This window comes from Megascapheus bottae, chromosome 30 (genome assembly GCF_031878675.1).
Source record: "Megascapheus bottae isolate mThoBot1 chromosome 30, mThoBot2.hap1, whole genome shotgun sequence".
NCBI classification, from domain to species: Eukaryota; Metazoa; Chordata; class Mammalia; order Rodentia; family Geomyidae; genus Megascapheus; species Megascapheus bottae.
Genome location: NC_143538.1, coordinates 3,721,073 through 3,745,139, shown reverse-complemented (window position 1 = coordinate 3,745,139; position 24,067 = coordinate 3,721,073). Strand labels below are relative to the sequence as shown.

At 52.9% G+C, this 24,067-nt stretch overlaps 1 protein-coding gene across 1 annotated transcript; it reads right to left on the bottom strand.

The window, feature by feature from the left end:
• Positions 1 to 12,714: 12,714 nt before the first annotated feature.
• On the bottom strand, positions 12,715 to 22,456 carry Larp6 (La ribonucleoprotein 6, translational regulator). The gene is made up of 3 exons (XM_090321501.1): positions 22,199 to 22,456; positions 16,996 to 17,206; positions 12,715 to 14,786 (listed from the first exon to the last, which is right to left on the bottom strand). Exons 1-3 carry the CDS (start codon positions 22,384 to 22,386, stop codon positions 13,749 to 13,751), a joined length of 1,437 nt encoding a protein of 478 aa, XP_090177627.1. The 5' UTR covers positions 22,387 to 22,456; the 3' UTR covers positions 12,715 to 13,748.
• Between the last annotated feature and the right edge of the window lie 1,611 nt (positions 22,457 to 24,067).

Sequence of the window (24,067 nt, the reverse complement as noted above, 5' to 3'; positions counted from 1 at the left end):
ACTGGCATATTCAGCCAGATTTAGGAAAGGAAGTACATTATTTTTTTAGTGAGATAGAGTAGCATACACTTAGGTAGCCCTGCCAAAAATGTGAAGTCTTATTTGAAAAAGAACAAAAGCAAAATACGGAGAGGCTAGAGGTATAACTCAGGCAATAGAGCACCTGTCTAGCAAGTGCAGGGCACTGAGTTCAAACCCAATACCATAAAAAGAAAGGCAGAGGTAGACAAGAGGGAAGAGACAGGGAGGGGAAATGTTTAGTGCAGCTAGACTGATGAGTTTTGTTTGACTGCTAATTTTTTTTTTCCTGAAAGAGATCTGGGTTTGAACTCAGCTTTGAACAATGAGTAATTCTATAACACCAAATCAGGGATCTCCCTGGCCTATTCTAGCATTTTTTACAATCCTCTTCTGAATCAGTCATGGTTCTTCAAGCTCAGAAGGTTCCCAGGTGACCCAGAATGAGGTGAATGGAGACGGTCAACTAAGGAACCTCCTGTAAAGACATCAGAAAAGTCATGAAGCAGTGTGAGCAGTGTGTGTGACTGAAACCGGCGACAGCTGGTTCAGAAAGATCTTTGTACACACGGATAACCCCTCCACACCTGGCGAAGGAAGTGTAAATCCGGAGACCCAGATGAGGAAGTACCCAAAGAAAGGTGTCTAAAAGGCGTGTGTCTTCCGTGTGTCCTGCCAGACTGACCTGCCTGTAATCCCTCCTGGAAGCTGAGCTGGCTGAAAGCAGTAAAACATCAGCATTGTCTTTAGGCTCTCTGCCCCTTTAAGGCTATAAATCTCCCAGGAATCCAGTTTCCTTTTGTCTTTGAGTTTTTGCTCCTTTGCACTCACTGTGCTGCTGGGAAATCCCGTAGGACACCTCAGCTTTTCTAGAAAATGTCTTGGCATGAAGGATCATGTAATTCCACTTCTAGACGTCACTTGTAAGGATGTTGCTAAAGATGTAGGTGTAAAAACACTCATCTACTGAGCAAGAGTGGCTCACACTGTAATCTTAGCTGCTCAGGAAGCTGAGACCTGAGGATCCCAATGCAAGCCAGCCCATGCAGGGAAGTCCATGAAACTCTTATTTCCACACCCAGACTTTCCTGCATGGCCTGGCGTTGAACCCTAATCCTCAGATCTCAGTCTCCTGAGTAGCTAAGTTTACAGGCCTGAGTCAACGGCACCCAGTTCTTGAGACTCTTATCTCCAACAAACTATTCAGAAAAAAAAATGCAAATGGATCTGTGACTCAAGTGGTAGAGCATTAACCTTGAGTAAAAGAAGATCAAGGACAGTGCTTAAGCAGTGAGTTCAAGCCTCAGGATCTCACAAAAACAAAAACAAAAACCCATCAATTAGTTCCAAAAGTTTCAAATAATAATAATAAAGGAAATTGTTGTCAGTGGCACTATAGCTCAAATGATAAAGCACTAGCCTTGAGCACAAAGAGGCTCAGAGACCATACCCAGCCCCTAAGTTCAGGGACCAGCAAAAAGATTAAAAAAAAAAAATCAAGCAATCTATTTAGAACAGAGGGAAGGTTAATTCACTGAATGACAAATGATGAACCCTCATGTTGGCAAATGACATTAAGCAATTTGAAATAAAAACCTGGAGACAGGTTTTGGCCGGGAGTTTGGCCTAGTGGTAGAGTGCTTGCCAAGCATGCATGAAGACCCAGGTTCAGGTACATACACAGGAAAAAAAAGCTGGAAGTGGTGCTGAGGCTCAAGTGGTAGAGCTCTAGCCTTGAGAAAGTCCAAGGACAGTGCTCAGGCCCTGAGCTCAAGCCCAGGACTGACAAAAAAAAAAAAAAAAAAAAAAAAAAAAAAACCTGGAGACAGCTTGTTTGCGTGGTGTTAGGTGGGCAAGCTACAAGTTTCCTAACCAACCGAACCACGTGACTTCAGTGCTACAGTCGAACAAATGGACAGAAAAAAAAAGAATTGAGGAGAAACATACCAACATATTAGCAGTGGTATTTCTAGATGCTGGGGTTGTTGCTCATTTCCACCTAATTTCTTTAAATGAATAAAACATTATTGCTAGGGGAGTAAAATTACAGTACTATCTATCCAAATAATAAACAAGCCTAGATTTAAAAAGATTAGCAGTAAGACAGGGAATATTGATTTATAGTTTTTCTGCATTTCTCCCAATTATATAGTATTTGTATAATCAAAGAAAATTAAGAAGGAAGCTCAGGGGAGGATATTGGGGGGGCTCCCTGGGTCTCCCCTCTGCACCATGATCCCAGTGACATGGAAGCACGTACTCATTAGCAGCCTGATGACCTTCTAACGTGGCCCCAGGGGAAGGTGCTTGCACTAAGTTTAGACTACAGGTGGCAGGAAGGAGGCTGGAGGAAGGATTAAGATAGGGAGGCTGTGCAGGAAGTCTCGGGAGCCTAAGTCCGGATCGTGCTGTGGAGTGGAAGCATCTTGGCCAGCTGTTGCTCCTTTGTTTGTTTTGGAGACCGACGGAAAACACTCATGTGTCCCCACAGATGTCTGGCCAGTGCACCCCAAGCAGTAGGAGCCACTTTAGGATCGCCAACCAGCTGGGCTGAGTGCCACAGATAGAGACTTCGGGGTGACCTCTGCTTTAGTCCAAAGCCTGGCCAACTTCAGCTGCTAGGAAGTCAGAAGGTAACATTACAGGCAGCCTGAATTGAGCCTGGGGAAACATCTGGGCAGCTGTCATATCTCAAACATCTGGTACCCAGCTAGAGAGAAATAGTTTGCAGTGAGGGTCACAGAATTCTCCTGGCTCTGCCACTGGACTCAAGGACACAAGGGACCTTGGGGAACAGCTACTTAATCTGGGCCTCAGTTTCCCTAGTTAACATCACACTTGGATGTGTCATTGAGGTATGAATGGCCAGGAGTAGGACAGGTGGGTCTTGTCAAGCTGGCATGCATCTGACTTTTCTCTTGGTGGACGTAGACTCACAATGTAACACATAGTCAAGTGTCACTCAGCTGGAGCAGGGGGGTGGGGGAAGCTACAGAGTGCTGGGGGGAGATGGAGGAGGGAGGGCTGTTGGGTAGTGAGAGCCCCTCTCCTCTGTCTCTCTCACACTCCCCCTTCCTCAGACATATTTGTGTCTTAGTCTCAACCATGTTATTATATTATCTTAAAAAATGTGGAAAAGCCTCTGCTGGCCCCAGGCAGTGGAACCAGCCTTGGACTCTCACCAGCCGTAAGGGTCAAGGGGTGGGGGGGGAATCTTAACATAAAAGGAAAAACCACAGCCCAGCCAAGCCTTTCCCAGGGCCAGCTGGCTGGCCATCGAAGCCCACACAAACTTCTGCAGGAGCTGAGTGGGGGAGCAGAAGGAAAGGGATACAGGGAGTCACATCTGCATTCAGAGGCGAGCACTGGAGAGAGGAGTCCATCCAGATGGCTAATGAGGACAGTTGTTGGTTCATTCTTAGTTGTCCATTACCTGGAACCTCTGAGCTCAGATTCATACCAGGACAAAGCAGTCAGGAGCATGTGTGGAATTGTGAGAATGGAAGATGAAAGAGAGTTGTCCCACCAGCCTCTTCTTGCTCTGTGTTCCAGGGTGTAAGGACAGGTATCATATTGGTCCCTCTTGCTTGGGGAGATGGCCTTGTCAGCTCCTCTGATAAACCTTCGCCTGGATGTGACTATGTCCCCATGGTCTCCTGGGATGGGTGCTTGCTTTTAGCTAATATAAACTGTCATCTCCTGGAATGTTATTAAAATGGAGTTGTAGGACTCTTTCTTTGGGTGCTGTGGTTATGCAGAAATTCCTTTTAAATGATGCCTCAAAAGTGAGTCAAAATAGGACTGGAAGGCTTATGGTGAGTAAGTCCAGCCTGGAGCCTGGCTTGGGCGGAGTGAGTGTTTATGTAGCTCACACCAGCCAGAGTAAGAGAAGGTAGGTCTTCCCCAAGCTCTGCTCGCTGCAGGCCTGGCCTTTCACTCCCCTCCCAGCCCACCACTGGCACGGGACTTTTCCTTACAGAATTCCTCAATGTGCCATCACAGACAAGATCCCTCATTTCCAAAATGAAATTTATTTTCAGTGTATCTGCTTACTAAAAAGTACCATTGTGCTGGGCGCTGGTGAGCTTCTACCTGAAATCCTAGCTGAGGAGGCTGAGATCTCAAGATCACAGTTCAAAGCCCAGGGGCAGAAAAGTCCCTGTGAGATTCTTATCTCCAATTAACCTCTCAAAAAAAAAAAAGCCAGAAATAGTGCTGTGACTCACGTGGTAGAGTGCTAGCCTTGAACACAAAGAAGCTCAGGGACAGTGCCCAGACCCTGGATGTAAGCCCCAGGACCTGCAAAAGAGAAAAAGAAGAAAGTCCCCATTCTAGGCACTTCCCTTGCCCTCTCATTGGATGTTTTCCTGGAAATCAAATGGCGGAAGCTCCTTCATCTTCCATCCTTTTATGTTAGGGAGAGTCACCTCAGAGATGGGTCTAAAGTGCTCTGTAAACACTAAACACTGCTGCACAGGACAAACACCGGAGCCCCAGTGGCCTCTGAGCGCAGTGAATTTGCACTGGACCGAAGAGGGTGGCGGATCTTCAACATCACATGACAGTTGGAAATGCCAGCAGTTGAGAGCCACAATGACCACAGGACTTCTGAGTAAAAGTCCTTCACGGCAGTCCCTTGTCCAGAAGGAAGGTTCTAGAAGGAACCTCCTAGCCAAGGATACCCTTGGCAGGGGTGTAGCGTCTCTTGGAGCTGCAGCAGCATTTGTCTTGATGGGAAATGTGAGCACTGTGGTTAGGAGGGTTTCCTGCCCATGTGAACTGTTCCCCCTTAGTACCCACTGCCTGCAAGGCCTAGGGGCACTGAGAGCCACCGGACTGGCCCAGAATTCCAACCCAGCCAACAGGAGTGGATGGTAGGGGCACCTGGCTGAGACTCTGGATCAGGAAGCCAGGGCTCTGTTTTCTAGCTTTGCCATTCATTGAGGAAGTCAGTTCTTCATTCTGGGCCTCAGTTTCCCCATCTGCTCCATGCCCTGCTCTCTCCCATAGGGCTGAGAAACAGAAGAACAAGAAGAGCACATGCGTTGAGAAGATGGCTTGGCAGAGGTGCATTTGTTGGCTTCCCTGCGGGGAGTCACTCCTCAGTCGTGGAGGCTGCTTGGAGCAGAAGTATTTGGCCTCTGAACTTTTGCTCTGGACTGGAGCAGCTGTGGGTGCCAGGAATGCAGAGGTGGGAGGAAATCTCAGCGTCAGCAAGTAATGGGCCTCCATCTCTGAGTTGGCCAGGTTTCTTAAGAAGAGGGGGAAAAATCTCTCAAGTAGTTCTTTGTGGTCATGAAGAATACACTTACGCACTTGTTAGAGTCTGGAGGAAAGCCTAGAGAGGCACTCAGCAACCTGGAACCCAGTGAAAATGCTCCTCTCCCCCGGCAGAAATGAGATGGGGCTTGAAGAAATGGTCCGAATCATCCCGCCACCGCCCTCTTCTTTCTAGAACACACAGTCGTCCGTGCATACCAGGACTGGCTCATCCTCTGCTTTCAGTGCATTCCTGCCTCCCATTCTGCAAAGCCCTTCCCAGTCACCTTGTCTCTTTAAACGCTGTGAGGGCACAGGCTCTGGCTCATAATAGGAAGTGTGTGACACATGAGATGTCATCTTATCCATGCTATACTGCCACCACCATAGTTCCCAAAGAGCCAGGCGTCTCTGAATCCATGTCTGTACGTGGTCCCTTCTGTGTTGATGCAAGGCTTGGCCACATGATTTGCTTTGGACAGTGGTACTCTGAGTGAGTGTGTGTGTGTGTGTGTGTGTGTGTGTGTGTGTGTGTGTGTGTGTCAGTCCTGGAGCTCAAATTCAGGGCCTAGGCACTGTCTCTGAGCTTTTTGGCTCTATGGCTTGAGCCACAGCTCCACGTCCAGACTGTTCCGTTTTGGTAAGTAACTGGAGATAAGACTCTTACAAGCCTTCCTATCCACATTGGCTTCAAACTACCATCCCCAGATCTCAGTCTCCTGAATATCTAGGATTACAGGTGTGAGCCATCGGAGCCTGGCTTGGATGATGTTTCTTAATAAACATTAAAAGCAGAGTCTTAAAAAGCACTTAGACAGCAGGGACCTGCCAGCAGTACCTGGTCCAGCCAACAGATGACTCTGAGCATCGGCCATGCACCTAAGACCGTGGTGAACCTTTCAGCCCTCACCAAACCCCCAGTGATTATAACACGTCCACATCAGCATGAGGAGCTCAGCCCAAATCACTGAAATATGAGTAAACTGAACTACACTTATTTTTTTTTGCCAGTCCTGGGGCTTAAGCTCAGGGCCTGAGCACTGTCTTTGGACTTTCTCAAGGCTAGAGCTCTACCACTTGAGCCACAACACCACTTCTGGCTTTTTCTATGTATGTGGTACCAAGGAATCAGACCCAGGTCTTTGTGCATGCTAGGCAGGCACTCTACCTCTAGGCCAAACTCCTGGTCCCTGAGCTGCACTTTTCAGCCACTGAAATACAGTGTATTATGTCACAATAGGTCACTGAGACATCACTTCTTTTGGAAAAAAAAGAAATCTTAAGGATAGGAATATTGAATGTGTCCTATCAATAGTAATTGATAGACAGTGCTTTCCTGGAAGGTTCTGAAGGCCAAATTAATGGAAAAGGAAGGTACAATGAGGTAGGAGTATTCACGTACCCACACAGCATAGACGACCATGTCCCAGACTCATTCCATGCTATCCGTCAGAGTCGGTGACTAAAGGAAGCAGAATCAATGGAAGTGGATGGAAATACACCCGTGGGGAGGGCTTTCTCCACTGAGCTCCTTCACATTTCCTGGGAAGGATGGTAGACAGGCAAGGCAGAGCTCCTAGAGTGGACTGAACACACTATGTTGTGAAGAGACCCCAGCTTTGGCCCTGTGGTTGAGCTGCAGGATGCCTGCAGGCATGCACAGGTTGGCATCCATGGGTATAGATCTGTTCTTGCAGGACCAGTGTCTTAGAAATCTCCTAGGTCAGCTTTGCAAGCCCAGCAAGTCTGTAGTGTTGGTGTGAGAAGAACTGACTGGAGCTCTCGGGGACAGACCCACACTCCTAAGGGACTGAGGTCGAGAGAAAGTGAGAGGACTTTCCCCTGGGATGCAGTTCTTCTCTGCTTCTCAGACGACGGCGACTTCTTCAAAAATGCTAGGTCCCCCAAAGGGGATGGAATGAGGAAGAAGGAAGTGGGAAGATTCGGAGAGAAACTTTCACACGAGTCTGGACAGCGGGTGGTGCAGCCCTGGGCCTCCGCCGTGCCCTCTCCTAGCTGCAGGGCTAAGCCAGTCTTGGAGCCCAGAGCCCCTGTCCCTTAGTGGAGGCACAATACCACCTGCACACATGCATTCCTCTCCTGACATCTCTGTAGACCCCATTCCTTCTGGGAGACACATGACTCTCATTGACTAGGCCTCTGCCACATCATCAGTCTCATTTTCTCAAGTCTGATTTATAAGTTGTTTTACCTCTTCCATGTTTTCTAAGTCCACCCTCTTCTCCATTTAGTCTATTTCATCTATCTACCCAGTAAATAGTCTACAGGCTATAGAGAAAAGCAGAGGCTCGGGCTGCAAGGAACCTTCTAGGTGGGAAAGGATTCAAGAATCCAGATGAGAGCCCTAGACTAGGCTCTGGGGAGAAATCAGGGCAGCTAGAGGGGAAATGACGGGGAGCTAGAAGCAGCAGGTATAGGAAAAGGAGAAACGCTAGAGACTGAGAGTAGATATTGCACCCAGTATGGTGCTTCACATTTATAATCCTAGCTACCCAGGGATGGAGGTGTGGGGAGTCCAGCACAAAGCATGAAGTGGCGGTGAAGGCAGGAAATAAGGTGGAGGCAGGAAAGAAACCCTGTGAGCCTCCACTATCTGCTAAGAAACTTGGGCTTGGCCTTCAGGAGGTTTTTGAAGCCAAGGCTCCATCTTGTGTTTAGGGAAAACTAGGAAACGAGTTGTGGAATGCAGAGACCTCCCACAGCCAGATCGCAGCCAGGAGAAAGGGAGCTACAGCAGAGAGAACAATCTGGAATTCACCTGAGCTTGGAAAGCGCAGCTACCCACAGATTGTGTCCTCTAAACCAGAAGCCACATAGACCATGGTTGGCAATAAACCGTGGAGGGACAAAGAACACTCCGCGTAATTCTTCACATGACAAGAGAGAAAATAGTGACAAAAAATGACAGTTCAGGTTTTCCAGGATGGGGAAGAAGGAAAAACCATAAATGCCCAAAGAACAACAAATGAAGGGCCGTGGGTGTGACAGGATTTACAGCAGCAGGCCTTGCCGGACTCTTTTGTTGTTGTAGCCTTAGGCTCTTAGAACAGGACAGAATATGGGGTTTATGCCAGACACAGCTGGGAAATTTCAAAGGCTGTTTATATGTGGGGAGGGGTGGGGGGAATCTCAAGGCCGCCCCACTGGGCTATTGGAGGTGAAAGAGGGGGCGCCAGTGGGAAGCTGAGCTCCAGGTCTCGGTCAGCTATGTGTGGACTATGACCTTGAACTCAGGCCTCTGCCTCTCTAGGCCTGTTTCCCCACGTGGGATTTAATGACGGCTGGCTGCATCCTCTGTGCATGGGTGGCCAGGGGACACTGGCAGCCAGCTGTGTACTCTGTGGCCAGAGGAGACCAGGAAGAAAGAGTTGTTTCTTTTGTTAATTTTATACCAAAACCTTGTCCTGCTAGCCAAACTCAAAGTCCCCAGGGCAGTGGCGCAGTGGCCATTTTTTTTTTGGGGGGGGGCGAGCTTGTGCCCAGAGGGAGGGTTTGAAGTAGTTCTACAACCTGCACTCAAACTTCTTTAGACCCATTGAGGCAGGCCACTCGCTGTCTTGATGTATCTGGCACCCAACCAGAAATCACAGGGAACTAAAGGCTCAAACCTTCCAAGGTGTGCTTGGATCCGGGACAGGGCAGAGGTGGCAGGTGGCATCCTGACCCTTTGTGAAGTGTTCTGTGACACTCTGGTTTCAAGTGGCTTCCTGGTGACCAATCTAGCCAGCCACAGACCTAGAACCCCCAGGGACTCTCAGATGAGGACAGTCAAACTTTCTAGAGGAGAAGATGGTTGCATTAAATGAGATGATACAAGCAGATGACTTACCAGATGGCGCTGGAGGGGGGAGGCCAGGCAGTGCTAGGTTTAGCTGTCATGATCAGGAAAATTACAAGCCAGTCACACAAGTTGCATTGTGGGTAGGACAGCCATGCCTGACCCCACCAATGGTCTATGTTTACTGCTCCCCCCGCCCACACCTCTAGTGACCATCTGTGTGATGTCTTTAATCTGCTCTGTGGCCAGGGCTGAGATTCAAGCATACACCACAATGTGGACTAAAGGGAGGATTTTATTATGTCCTTATTTTTTAATCCCCGCCTCCCCCCACCCCCACCCCGAGTACTAGGGGTTGAACTCAGGTCCTTGCATTTGCAACTGACACTCTAGCATTTGAGTCACGCCTCCAGCTCAGTTTTTTTTTTCCCCACTGGTGATTTTGCAGGCAGTCTCACGAAATTTTCAGCTTGGACTGGCTTAGAACCGTGGTCCTCCATATCAGCCTTCTGAATAACTAGGATTACAGGTGTGAACCACCAGAATCCAGCTCTGGTTCCTTTGTACATTGGGGGTTTGGGGTGTGTGTGTGTTGTTGTTGTTGTTGTTATTTATTTATTTATTTTGACTGTGGCAGTACTTGAACCCGGAAAGAGCCAGGAAGAAAGATCCCAATTGGTAGAACACTGACCCAGAGGAAGATGCAGGAGTCCGGGGCCAAGTGAGGATTCCGGCCTCCGCCTCCTCCTGTGACACTGGCAGGAGATGGGACACAGACACAAGTGAGTGGGGGAGGTTTGAAGTTGTGGGCTCAGAGGCCTAGGGAGGACAGGGAAGGCAAGCTGGGACCCAAAGTACAGTAGGGGTGGAAGACTGGAGTTGGCTTCAAGGGAGGCAGGGTGCCCCTAGGGGCCAGTCTGAGGACTGCTTGGGTGCACAGAACTGGATATTGGATTTATCCTGTTGCAACCAGAGGTCCAGATTGAGAGACCAAGAGGGCAGGATCAAACTGGGCTTCACATGGCTAAAGGACCTCCGTATGGGGCACAGCACACACAACTCTGGGGTGGGGGGTGGGGGGATCTAAATAGTTACCAACCCTTCATCATGTCTTCCTGGAAAGCAAACTTGTCATTGTCATCAGGTCTCTCTGTCCCTGTGTGTGGCTCTTGTGGGGATTTCAATGATGTAGCCACAGAAAGAGGGCATGTACTTCCCTAACCATGCCTTGTTCATTGCATTGTTACAGCCTGGCTGTTTTCACCTATCTAGTGTGTGGGGGGTGGGGGCAGTGAGGGGGTAGAGGCATTTCCTGATAGAGGGTTTGTTAGCCTAGCACCAGCCTGGGGCTGGAGCCATCAACTATGCTCCTGTAAGACATGGCTCAGCTCTGAGCCCAGACCACCATCTCAGGGGCTCACCAAAGGGCGGCGCCTTCTAGAGCCCCAATGAGCCATGAGGATTCAGTGTTCTAGCCTGTTTCATGATCTACTTATCTTAAAGTCTAACATTAATCGCCAGATTCAACCATTCCTTCTCTCTTCTTTTGGGCTTGAGCCCAGCTCTGGAATGCCCTTTGGTGTGTCGCCATCTTGTGGTGAAAGCGGGGAACTGCCTGCTCAGTCTCCAGACAGGGCTGTAACCCTGAGTCCACTCTTGCTGTACCAGGCCCCAAGATGGCTCAGGCCCTACTGCATTGTAGAAATGCAGTATGTTTGCTGCAGGGATCCGTGGCGTATTGGCCCACTGTTCTGGAGGCTGGATGTTTTAAGGATGTCTTAAGTTCAAGCAAGCACAGTCCTGCTGCTCCACTCCTGGCAGATGACTTTCTCAAAGGACCCCTGTGACTTCCTGGACACTGAACTTCCTTCCCATCGAATCACCTCTAAAGGGCCCATCTGTCCACACAGATACTTTGGGGGTTAGGGAGCCAACCCTCACTTTTAGTGAGTATTACACAACCCCAGGGCTGTGTCTCTGAGCAGACGTCAGAAGATCGAGGTGGAAAAGATCCAACTGTGGACTGCCAGGAGCTTGCCCTTCCTTGTGGGGACAAGAAAAATGCCACTGGTGGTTAGGATCACAGTTGTGAGCCACCAGTGTCCATCTGACAATAGCTTCTGATGGGAAAGCCACTCAGAGGCCTCCTGCACCCATCACCGCCAGACACCACAAGCTGTGCTGAGCTCACCACTCTCCTTCACCAGCCCCAAAGCCAGCAAGGAACTAGAGCATAACGAGCTGATTCTAACACAAAGGGACAGGTGCTGTGGCTAAGTCTTCCCCCATCTTCAGATCTCAAATAAGCCTATATGGCTGGGGACATCTTTGGGGACAGAGCCTTGGTGACAGCGTGATGTGCCTGTCACCCACAGTACCCCGTAGTCCTGGCCTCATGGTAGAGGAGCCAGAATGTACAGCAGTGAGACAGAAAGAGGTGAGGCTGGAATTTCAGGTCTTTTAAAAGCCAGATATGGTGGTCCATGCCTGGATCCCAGCTACTTGGGGAGTGGAGGCAGAAGGATGGTGAAGTTTGAATTTAGCTTGAGCAAAAAACAAAACAACAACAAAACACACCCAAATGCTTTCTCATAAGCAACGTGTAAGTGGGTGCTGGTGGCTCTCATACTTGTCATGCTAGCAATCCAGGAGGCTGAGGATCACAATTCAAAGCCAGCCAGGGCAAGAAAGTCCACGAGACTCTTATCTCCAATTTAATTGGCAAAAAAAAAGTGGAGGTATGGCCCAAGTGGTAGAGCACTAGCCTGGCATAAAAAAGCTGTAGGACAGGCCAGGAGTTTGGCCTAGTGGTAGTGTGCTTGCCTAACATGCACGAAGACCCAAGTTTGATTCCTTGGTACCAGAAGTGGTGCTGAGGCTCAAGTGGTAAAACTCTAGCCTTGAGAAAGTCCAAGGACAGTGCTCAGGCCCTGAGCTCAAGCCCAGGACTGGCAAAAAAAAAAAAGACTATGGAACAGCACCTAGATCCTGAGTTAAGCCCCAGGACTAGTATAGATGCATGTGCACGTGCACACACACACACACACACACTCACACACGCATATATATACATTGAAAGGAGAGAAGGTAAGGGGAGGGAGAGGGAAAGCAGGGGAGAAGGGAAGGAATGGATGAATGAAGAAGAGATTCTTAACCATCTGAGATCCCCAACCTCTAACAGGAGGCCACAGTGTTAATTTTCATATTAGTGAAACTTTGTTCCAATGCACAGAACTCTAACCATGGGCAGGGCGGGAGGCGGGAGGAGCCTCTACCTGTGCCCAGGGCTGGCATCCATTTAGATGTTACTCTACTCCAGCTCCAGCGTAGATGTGAAAGGCGCCAGTGGGAGGAATTCTCCCGACTCCAGGCAGGGACAAACGCCATCCTACACATCCACAGTGTCTGGCAAGTGGCTGAGTAGTGATGCAGTGTCCCTGGCCCTCTGCAGAGCAGGGCAGGAGTGAGGGGGCATTGGGGCAGGGGTGAGGGGGTGTAGGGCCAGGGGAAAGGGCATCTTGGCACATCTTCCACCAGAAGCATGCCATCCAGAGCTTTTCTTTCAACTTAGCACAAGCCAGGGGTGTGTGCAGAGCTCATGGGCAGGCTTTGCACACTTGGGTCTTCACACACACACACACACACACACACACACACACACACACACAGCACTAGCTCACATATTACAGCTTAGTCTGGCAGAAACCAAATCCAGCCACAACCTGGAGCCATGTCAGCAGTTAATAAGACACAGATGTGGACTGCTGGGGGTGGGGCCATCAGCCTGTCCTGCCCACAGGGCGTGGCCTGTCATGTGGATGAAGCCCAGCACAGCAGGGAACACAAACAAACAACACTGGCTTTTTTTTGTGGCCCCCCCCCCCCAAGGACAGGAAGAGATAGCCAGCAATATTTTTTAAGAGGGAAGTTGAGCCACCAGAAGCGTCTCTTATCCAAATGAGATTGGCTCCTAGCACACAGGTACTGAGCAAACACCAGCAGCACCCTTGGCCTCCAGAAGACGAATGGCAGGCCTGTCAACATCATCACCCCTCATGTGCTTAAGACTGTAGATCCAACTGGGGTGGGACATGCCTGTCATCTGAGCATTTGAGAGGCTGAGATGGGATGGACAGTTCAAGGCCAGCTGAGGCTACACAGCCAGACCCTGTCTCAAAATGCTTCTGATCCCACAACTGCCAGCATGGCTGTTAAACACTGGACAGGCAGATCACCTACCTGGGGACTTTATTTCTAGGATAAAGAGTGGACGATACTTTGTTGTTGTTGGGATGGTTAGATGAGATAGTACAAGGAGAGCTCAGAGAGGTCAGTGACTGACCTCTGCTCTGTGTCCCCACCCGACCACACCCCTGGGTGCTTTATTGTTTATTCACTCGACAGGAAGCGGGCATTGGTCCTGGGGGTAGGTGCCATGCTTTGGGCTATGTATTGGCCACTGGACTAAGAATCTTGGGAAATCTGAGCACGGCTTACCATGGACAGACCCAGGCCTCCCTGGGGAGTGTCGGCACCCCACACTCGCACAGAGGAGTCACCATGCAGGAAGGCCTGGGTGACAGAGGTTTCGAATCTCAGATCACCTGCGGACCCCCCCTACCCCGCCCCATCCCATGTGTCAGGACCCTGGAAAGCATGGCTGATTCGACCTCTAGACACTGGCCCGGCTCCGCTCCTGGCCACCGTGGAAGCCTCGCGTGTGGTCAGGACCCCGGGGCAGCCTCAGCACCCCCACAGGCAAGCCATCGGCTGTCTGGATCCTCCTGGACAGCAGGGGGCTGGCTCCTGGGCTCTTCTCCGGTGTAGGTACCGCCATCTCAGCCTGGCGGCGCCTGCGCACCCAGGGGCTCCCTGAGGGGGTGACACTGCTGTCAGAGGAGTAATCTGCACCCTTGCGGCCGCACTCGGGGCTGGTACCCGCCTGCAGTCTACCCTCCTCGGCCAGGGGCGACTTTCTGGAAACGCCCTTGCGCTGGGCCGAGGGGCTGCTCCAGGGGCTGGAGCACGGGGAGGCGTTGGGGCTCAGGAAGAGGCCCTGGTGGCTCGAGGGGCTGAGCTTGGCCACCGCAGGCCGCCGGCCAGCCATGGGGGACGGGGGGCTGCTCTCGGGGTCCGAGGAGCTGTTGGCAGAGGACTCGTCACCCGCGTACTGCAGCTCCTCCACTCTCTTGTTGGGGGACTTGTGGAGGAAGGGGCCGGAGGGGGCCTCGTCGCCCGGGTTCCTGTCTCTGAGGGGCTTCTTCTTGGGTGGCTTCATGCCAATGAGGATGGCCTTCATGCCATCCTGGCCCTCGGCGCTCATGAACTCGTGGGCTTTGATGGCCGCCTCCACCTCCTCGAACTCCACAACGGCGCACTCCTGGGTGCCCACCTGGCTGTAGCGGCTGCTAATCCTCCGGATGTCGGGGGGCAGGTCCCTCCCGGGCTTGAGGATCCGTACGGACGAGAGAACCCCAAAAGTCCCAAAGACCCGGAGGAGGCCCTCCACGGCCCTCTCCTGCAGCCGTCCGTTCGCCGGGGACAGGTGCAGGTCGTACACCAGCAGCATCTTGCTGGGGAGGCTCTCGTTGGGGAACAGGGGGACCGGGGTGATTCTCCTCACCTTGCGGTGGTCCTCGTTCAACTCCAGGGTCCCCGAGAACTGCAGGGCGTGCGCCGTGGTCCTCCAGTCCCGAGTGAGGTGTTTCACCTGCAGAAGGCCAAGCAAGGCTGAGCGCCCAGCGTCTGCCTCCCTCCACCCCGGGATGCCAGCATCTTGCCACACCTGGTGCCGGCCTGCAGGCAGGAATGCCACACCAGGGCCCCCGTAAGTCCTGAAGATTATCCCACCCCTTACTGCTGTCCTCATCTGTGACACAGAGCTGTTAACAGTGCCCACAGCATCCAGCTGCCATCCACACCCAAATCCACACCCGATTCGCTCTATCAAATTCAGAATAGAAGTCGGGCACTGGCGGCACCCGCCTGCCTGTCATCCAGGTACATGGGAGGCTGTGATCTGAGGATCGTGGTTTGAAGCCAGCTGGGACAGGAAAGTCCATGAGGCTCTCATCTTCCATGAAGCAGCACAAAGCTGGAAGTGGAGGTATGGTTCAAGTGGTAAGAGTGCCAGCCTTGGGCAAAAAGGAGCTCAGGGACAGTGCTCAGACCCTGAGTTCAAGCCCCAGGACCAGAAACACAAACAACAACCACAAATTGCAATAGAGCCTGGCCCTCAGCAAACAGGCTGTAACTATGTGCATCTTTCCTTAGGGGGAGATTTCAATATGCTGCACGTGACACAGAAGCTTCCAGAAGGTCACCTGACGTCTCCATACCATCTCCTGTGAATCATGAATCTAAACCCAACCTGGCCTCGTCCTCACCCCAGGGCAGAGATGGAAACTACAAGTGGAGGACTGGAGGCGATTTCCAGAGCCTGTGGAATGACTCAGCCGGGAGAAGGGGTGGGGTGGGGCGGAAGCTGGGATGGCAAAGTCCCAGAGTTCTCTGGAGGCTGGGCTGGCCCTGACTCCCGCCCAGGGGCTGCAGCAAGGCAGGCAGGGCAGTGCCAGGGTGGGAGGTGGCCCATACAGGGACCCTGGCAGCAGGAAGTTGACACAGGTGGGTAGGAGAAGCAGGCAAGAGCTCCCTGGGTGGGTCACAGGGAGGACTGGCATGCAGGATAGGAGGGGATGGGGCCTGTCCAGCCCAAAGTCAGCACAGCAGTACCTGCTGGACCCAGGGAGGGGAGCCCAGGCCGCCTAAGGAGGGCTGCAGAAGTCTGGCCAGTGCACAGTCTAAGACCCCAGGAGGCACCGTGGCCTGTAGAGGCTCAGTGAGAAATCTGGGTCACAGGCTAGCCAGCTAGGTCCAGACCCTTTATTGGGGGCATCCAGGTACCACCAGGTCAAAGCAGCAGGAAATCACAACTCTTGCTAGAACGTCGGAAGATTTTAGAAACTGTCCTGTTCCAGGCAGTGAGGCCAGGACATGCCGACTCCTGTGGCAGAACCCCGCGGTTGGGGCGGTGGCTTTTTTGCTCCCTGTTTCTGGGAATGAAGTGCCCAGTTCCTTCTCCTGGACCTTGACAACTCCTATTCATCTTCCAGGCACCTTTCCCAACGTCACCCACTCTGTGAAGTCCACCATTCTCCCATCAAGCAGCTCCCAGGAGGACCGGGACTGTCTCTGGTCACACTGAGGCCAGGACGCTCACAGCAACCCCCACCCCCACCCCCTGCCCAGCCCCTGTATGCTCAAGGAATGAATAAAAGGACGAGGGGGGGGGGCAGGCAGAGCTGAACTTGGGGTGCTTCCCTTCCCTGCTCACAGACAACACTTAGGGAACTTGGCCGGGGCCCACTGCTACACAACAGTCCATGCAGTAAACATACGCCCCGGAGGGGACAGACTTGTGCCCCACCCATCTCCCCGACACCCCACCTCCTGGCCAAGCACACAGGGGCCCAGGCCCCTCCTCACAGCTGCCTGGATCGCATTCTTCCGAGATTTTTGTCTTGTGCTTGCTAGGCAGTAGCTCTACCACCTGAACCATGTCCCCGACCTTTTTTTTTTTTTGCCTCCTACTCAAGCTTTCCAATTAGTTGGGACCCAGTTATAAAGCCACACCCTTGGCTTCTACTTGTTGAGAAGGGGGTCGGGCGTATTCCTAATTTTTTGCCTGGGCTGACTTGGCACTGTGATCCTCCTATCTCTCCTACCCAAATAGCTGGGATTATAGACATAAGCTACCATGCCCATCAGCACAAGTTGAATAATGACCCCTAAACTTGTTTTGGGGGGGCAGTCCTCTGACTAATAAAAGTAATTGCCAGTTACCAAGGCTCAAAAGAGTCTGACGAATGTTCAGGGCCACAAGCCCAAGGTCTCCCCAACCCCCCAGGCTCCAGCCTCACCTTCTTGAAGGAGGTGAGCAGCTTGACACTCACAAAGCCCAGCTTGTTTCTCCGCACATGCTTCAGCAGGAAGGCGTCCTTCTCCAGGTTCTCGTCTGAGAAGTAGAACTCGATCTGCTCCACCAGCTTCCGCACGAGCTCCTGGTCTGGCGGCTTCCACGTCTCCTCCAGGTCCTCACCCTCGTTCTCACCCCCGCTCGTCGTGGTGCCACTGAGGCCGGGGAGACAGACGATCAGTGTGGGGAGGCCATCAAGTTCCTATGCTGAAGTCCCAGACCCCGGTGCTGAGAGAGCAGCCTTGGGTGGGGACAAGCTACCTATGGATGTGGAGGGTGAGTGGGGGTGAGGTCTTGGAGCAGGGTGCACCCCTAATCTGATACAGTGGCTCCTCGCTTCCCTCCCAGGCCCCGGCCCTCCCCAATTCCTGGCCACAGCTCAGCAAACCCACCAACACCTCCGCACTGGGCCTGAACACAGAGCTGGTGGGGACAAAGCCTGGCCTTGGGGTCACGTCCCAGGGGAGGGGAAACACCCGCAGAACCCCCACATTTACAAATGGGGAGAGGGAGACCAAGAGAGCAGTGAAGTGGTGGGGGAGGACAAATCATCCACAGCTGCTGCAATCCCAGCCTGGCTTCCCACGGGCAGGGGGCTGGGGCTGGCCTTAGGGTGCACAGGCAGGAACGATCACTGGTGTCCAGCTTTGAGTCCCATTCTGTGCACACATCTCCATCACCTCCTCGGGCCCTCTACCTCCTGTCTGTGTTTGTCACAGCTACCGTGCACACAACTCATAAGCACCTGAGTCCTCACATGAGAGGGAACTGGCATAGCACTTCCAGGGCATGCACAAAGGCACTGGGCTCCATGCCCCACACTGAGAAACCAAGCAAAACCAGAAGTTTCTCCACAGCGGCCCTGGAGAAAGATCAAGGAAATAACACTCCTGTCACCGACAGAGATGGCCTTCTGGGTCTGACCTATCTATCAGACCAGGACCTTCCTCTCTGGCTCAAGGGCTCTGGAAATATTCTACACACCCTGGAAAAAGGCTACAACTCGTGGCTGGCTCTGCAGCTCCTCAAAATGGCTTGGGGAAGAAAGCAGACATCTATACCTTTAGCGCCACATGCATAAAACCGACCATTCTATGGAAATTGGGGCTTTCGATGTCAGCAACCAGAGCAGAAAGAAAAGCACCCAGGCCCTGGACCCCAACCGCCACAAAGAGACAGAAGCCTTCATCGCTGATTGCTGAATGGAAAGTGGCCTCTGTCCAGTCGGGTTTGTATGATGCTGATATTCTGAATCCTTTTGACACATTGTAAGACAAGTAAGGAAATAGGTGAACGCCATTAGGAATGAAGATTTACAGTGTAAATAAATAAACAAAAGAACTCCACAGGCAGGTGCCGGTGGCTCATGTCTGTCATCCTAGCTACTCAGGAGGCTGAGATCTGGGGATCGTGGTTCAAAGTCAGCCTGGGCAGGAAAGTCCTTGGTATAAATTAAGTCCAGGGTATGAGTACCCAGAAGCAAGAGATGAACACATCCCCTGAGGGTAGACGCAAGTCACCCTGAAGGGACTCTTGGACTAGATCTTGAGCTAAAATAACACATGACTAATCCTGCAAAAAGGAGAATAAACAAAAATCCATGAGAGGGGAATGGCATTCAAGCCCGAGAGCAGACCCTTGTTGACAGTATTCGCATGACCATTCTCTCACTTCTTTCTCCATCTCTTTTTCCCCTATCATTGGCTTCTCAAATAGTCTTCAGCTATGCCTTGTGCAGCCTGGATTGCGATCCTCCAGTTTATACTTCTGCTTAAGTGGGAAGGCAAGTGCATGCCACCATACCCAGCCTTTTCATTAGTTGAGATAAGGTGCCAGAATTTTTTTTTGCCTGGGTTGGCCTTGAACCACCGTCCTCCAAATCTCTGCCTCCCCCAAGTAGCTGGGATTATAAATGTTAGCCATGCACATACCTGACAAAGCTCTTTTTTGCGCGTGTGCATGCGCGCTCTCTCCCTCTCCCTCTCCCTCTCCCTCTCCCTCTCCCTCTCCCTCTCCCTCTCCCTCTCCCTCTCTCTCTCTCTCTCTTTCTCTCTCTCTTTTACTTTTTCACAAAAGAATGCTAGCCAATACAGTACAAAGACTGAGGAAAGGGGAAAATCTCCAATTTGCAATCCCCATTGATGTCACTGACTCAGAATCACAGACAAAAGAGTCATTGATAGGAGAACAATCATACAAAGAGAGGTAACACACAACCTACACCAAGACTGAATTAGGAAGAAACAGGGAAATATAAATGGATCAATACAAGCAGAGAGACTGAATTGGCTATCAAAAACTGCCTATCAAAGAAAGGAAAGCCCAGAACCTGCTGCATTCTACCAGACATTTGAAGTACAATACCAAGCCTTTTCAAACTTCCAGATACCTGAAGAGCAAGGAAATAGAAAAGCAAAGCAAAATGCCAGCAATCTGAACCAGACTGCACCTAGAAGGATTATTAGCCAACTGCGGTGCTATACTCCCAGCTACTTGGGAAACTGACATAAGAAGCTCACTTGAGCTCAGGAGGTCTAGCCAACCGTGAGATCCCATCATTTAATAATGAATAAACAAACAAATAAAAACCAAGATGCTCACTCACCATGATCAAACAGGATTTATTTCTGGAATATGAGATGATTCAATGCATACAAATCAATATTCAGACCAACACATCATATTAAAAGCACGAAGAACCCACAGCTTATTCGGTAATTGTGAAAGGAAAGCCATACCTATGCGGGAGAGAAATCTCCACAATCAAGCAGGCACATTTAGTGTTACTAATGAGGTAATGTCATAGGAAGGCCAGAGCATGGACACAAAGTGTCCTCATCCAAATATTTAATCCTGATTGAATCAACCCCTTGGCTGTCAATTCTTACCTACAGGAAGTACAAAATGGACAGGAGTTGTTACAGGACGCCAGAGAGATATCACCAGACCAATCCAAAATGCAAGATGTTCAAGATGGCTGCCCTCATGTATCCAAAACAGCAAAGCATTAGAGGAAAACCAAAGAGATAAGTAGGAATATTCCAGATAAAAGGGGAGCAAATCTGCAGCCCGGATTGATGGGTTCTGCCTTTGAGGATACAAGAATCCACTTACTGAGGAGATGAGGAAGGGGCCTGGCACCAGAGGATTTCAGAGGTAAAACTGGGGCATCACACCCCCTCCACTGAGTGTGCAACATAGGGTGTAAAACACCAAGGGCATTCCTAAGAATTGTACCCGACAGGCACCGGTGATGGTTCATGACTTTAATCCCAGTTATTCGGCAGGCTGAGACTTGAGGAGCCTTTCAAAGCCAGCCCAGGAAGGAAAAGTCCAATGAACTCCAAGGAACCAGCAGAAAACTGTAAATGGCACTGTGGCTCAAAGTGGTAGAGCACTATCCTTGAGCAAAAGAGCTCTGGGACAGTGCCCAGGCCAAGTTCAAGCCTTGGTATCTGCTTGACTAGGTTGGGCTTGAACCACGGACAGAACTTCTCCTATTCCTGGCTCTGATTCCCACTCTGTCAGCTCCTGGGCCTTGAAAGCCCAGGGATATTCAGGAACCAACTCTTCCTGTACTCAGAAGCACTAGACATTCAGCCCTCAGGGAGCCCAAGACACCAGATAGATAGATAAAACAATACTCCAGCATCTTAATGACATGGGGAAAGCTCTGCTGGATGGTGGAACATTCCATCATCTCCAGACTCAGTATCCAGGGAACTGTCCAACACCTGCTCACTCAGTGTTCAGGGAACTGTCCAACACCTGCTCACTCAGTGTCCAGAGAACTGTCATCACCTCCTCACTCAGTGTCTAGGGAACACAGGACAGAGCATAACCAAATAGTCAGTTGACAACAGAGCTCCCCTTTGTCCCCTGCAGTGGCCTGTGGAGCACTGTGGGGCTGGCCTTGGCCCCTGCAGGAGGTGTCTCGACCTTCTTAACTGTGGAGTGGCTGCAGCAGCCCACAGCCTGGGTTGAGGATGGGGCAGTGGAAAGGTGCTCCTGAAGAGCCAGGGAGCAAAACACCATGGACAGCCTAAGGCATCTGGCTGGGACAAAGCTCAGGGCTGACACCATCCCGCTCTCAAAGGCCCAGTAAGAGGCAGGGCAACAGTGAAGGCACAAATTCCGCGGAGAACTGGTGGCTCCCGACATGGGGGTGGGGTGGGAAAGCAGCCAGGACATCTCTACAGGGACCAGAGCCCCGTCCATCACCAGCCACCCCAAAAGCCCCACCTGCAAGGTCCAGGTGTCTGTGCAGGGAGTGAATGGGGGGGGGCTGTCGTCCTAGTATGGTCCGGGAACCCCACGAGGATTCTAAGTAGGATCAGGGCTCTGTGGGCAGGATCGGGGATGGGGCTGGAGCTCGGGGGATTGGATCAGGGATGGAGTCCGGGGATGGGGATCGGGGATGGGGCTGAAGCTTGGGGATTGGATCAGGGATGGGGTCGGGGATGGGGTCCGGGGATGGGGTCGGGGCTGGGGTCCGGGGCTGGGGTCGGGGATGGGGTCCGGGGCTGGGGTCCGGGGCTGGGGTCGGGGCTGGGGTCCGAGGATGGGGTCCGGGGATGGGGTCGGGGATGGGATAGTGGATGGGATCGTGGATGGGATCGGGGATGGGGTCCGGGGATGGGATCGGGGATGGGGTCGGGGATGGGGTCCGGGGATGGGATAGGGGATGGGGTCCGGGGATGGGGTCCGGGGCTGGGGTCCGGGGATGGGGTCCGGGGATGGGGTCGGGGATGGGGTCCGGGGATGGGGTCGGGGCTGGGGTCCGGGGATGGGGTCCGGGGATGGGGTCGGGGATGGGGTCCGGGGATGGGGTCGGGGATGGGGTCGGGGCTGGGGTCCGGGGCTGGGGTCCAGGGATGGGGTCGGGGATGGGGTCCGGGGCTGGGGTCCGGGGCTGGGGTCCGGGGATGGGGTCGGGGATGGGGTCCGGGGATGGGGTCGGGGCTGGGGTCGGGGCTGGGGTCGGGGCTGAGGTCCGGGGATGGGATCGGGGATGGGGTCGGGGATGGGGTCCGGGGATGGGATCGGGGCTGGGGTCAGGGCTGGGGTCAGGGACAGGTTTGGGGATGGACTCGGGATGGAGTCGCAGGCCCCGGCCTCGCCCCGCGGTGGTCGTACCCCGCCCGCACCTGTGCCCGCGGCCAGGCTCCTCCTCTCCAGCGCTGCCCCAGCCCGGACTCAGGTACCGGGCCCGGCCGCCCGCGCCGCGCAGCTCCGCCCCCAGATCCTCGTCCTCGTCCTCAGCCTCCTGGATAGCGACGCGGATCTGCACCGGCGTCTCGGGCCCGGACAGCGCCTCCGCGCCAGGCTGGGCCATGGCTCGCGGGCACGAGGGGACTGCGGCACCGCCCGGGACCCGAGCCGCCAGGCCCGGCCAGCGGGGCGGCGACGGCGGCAGCGGCGACTGCAGGGCGCGCGGGGGCGGCGCGAGCGCGAGTCGCGCTCTGGCTCCGCCCCCCGCATAGCCACGCCCCCTGCGGCCCTGTCTCCGCTGGCGCTGTCGGCTCCTCCCTGGTTGGCCCCACCCTTGAGTGGCCCCGCCCCTCCGCGTGGCCCCGCCCCAGTGGGCGTGGCCCCGCCTGGGCTGTGGCCTGGGCCGGCCGCCTGCAGGGCCATCCTGAGATGAATGCGGTGCCATCCTGGAATGAAGCCTGGCTCATGCAGTCCGTCTGGGCCCCCTCCGCTCCAGGATGCCCACCTTCAGCCCCCCCGCCTTGCCCTCCCCAGGCCATGCCGCCGTGGGGACCCAGACCCCAGGCCGGCGTCCTCTAGGCAAGGAAGCATCAGCAAAGCGCCTCCGGCCCAGGCTGCGCAGTGACCGCGCCACGGTCCGGGGGCAGCCCGGGAAGAAGCACCCGACACGCTCGGACACAAACCGATGGCTTCCCTGAGCTGCTTGTCCGGAGCCCGAGCCACGATGCCACCTCCCCGCGCTCCCAACGCCCAGCCCGGGATGCCCAAGGGTGGTTCGTGGGCTCAGGAAGCAGGGCCACTGCAGGGAGGGTAGCACGGAGTACTAGTGCCAGGGGGCCTGGAGCCACCGGGAGCCTTTCCCTGCTTCCCCACTCTTCCCCTTCCTTTTTCCCTCCCTTCACTCCCTCCCTCCCTCCTTGCTTTCTTTCCTTCCTCCCTTCCTTCTCTCCTTCCTTCCTTTATCTCTCCCTCCTTTCCTCTTTCTGTTCTTCTCCTCTCCACCCCCCATTCAAGCCCAGAATTCTCCTGAGCTATTAAATCAAAGATAGATTCCCAGATGCACCAACTTTTAAGATACAAAAGAAACACAGACAAAAGCTGTGGGTCCCAGGAAGACTCAGACTGGCCTCTGTGGGTCAGGGATGAGTCTGACCTCTTGGGGGATCCAGTGATCACACCGGGAATCTGTTAAAAAAAAAAAAAAACAGATGCCAGTGGTCCTGACTGTAATCCTAGGTACAGAGGAGGCAGAGATCTGAGGACCAGGGTTCAAAACCTATGAGACTCTCATCTCCAAATAATCAACAAAAAGTTGGATGCAGAGCTGTGGCACCAGCCTTGAGTGAAAAGCCAAGAGAGATTGTGAAGCCTCGAACACACACACACACACACACACACACACACACACACACACACACACAATTTGTAAAGGAAAGACCAAAGCTTCTCTCAGAAGAAGTCACCCCATGGCAGGCAGCAAGAGCCAGGCACTGCAAGCCTGACGTTCACAAAGCCTCCAGTGTCAGAAAGGAGAAGTGGCAGGGAAGTGTCTGACTGATATGTGAGGCCAGGCCCACCCTTTGTTTCTACCCTGTAGCCATACATCTAGGGAGCTCAGTGAAACTGAATGCTGTTTGAGTGGGAGAGCGGGGTTTCAGGAGTCCACAGAATGAGTAAACACATCAAGGGAACACAGATCACTCAGCTTTTGTCCTGGGCAGCCCTCATCAGTTCCCTGTGGAGTCTGACAATCAACAATTGTACCCAGGGAAGTGTCAGTAGTGCTCAGAGACAGGCATGTGTTC

Excerpts from the sequence above, each read along its gene's own strand:
- Larp6 (XM_090321501.1), bottom strand. The coding sequence starts at position 22,386 with ATGGCCCAGCCTGGCGCGGAGGCGCTGTCCGGGCCCGAGACGCCGGTG. Across the intron at positions 17,207-22,198 it reads GAGCCTGGCCGCGGGCACAG|TGGCACCACGACGAGCGGGG; the intron begins GTGCGGGCGGGG and ends CCCCGGCCTCAG. Across the intron at positions 14,787-16,995 it reads TGCTCACCTCCTTCAAGAAG|GTGAAACACCTCACTCGGGA; the intron begins GTGAGGCTGGAG and ends GGCCTTCTGCAG.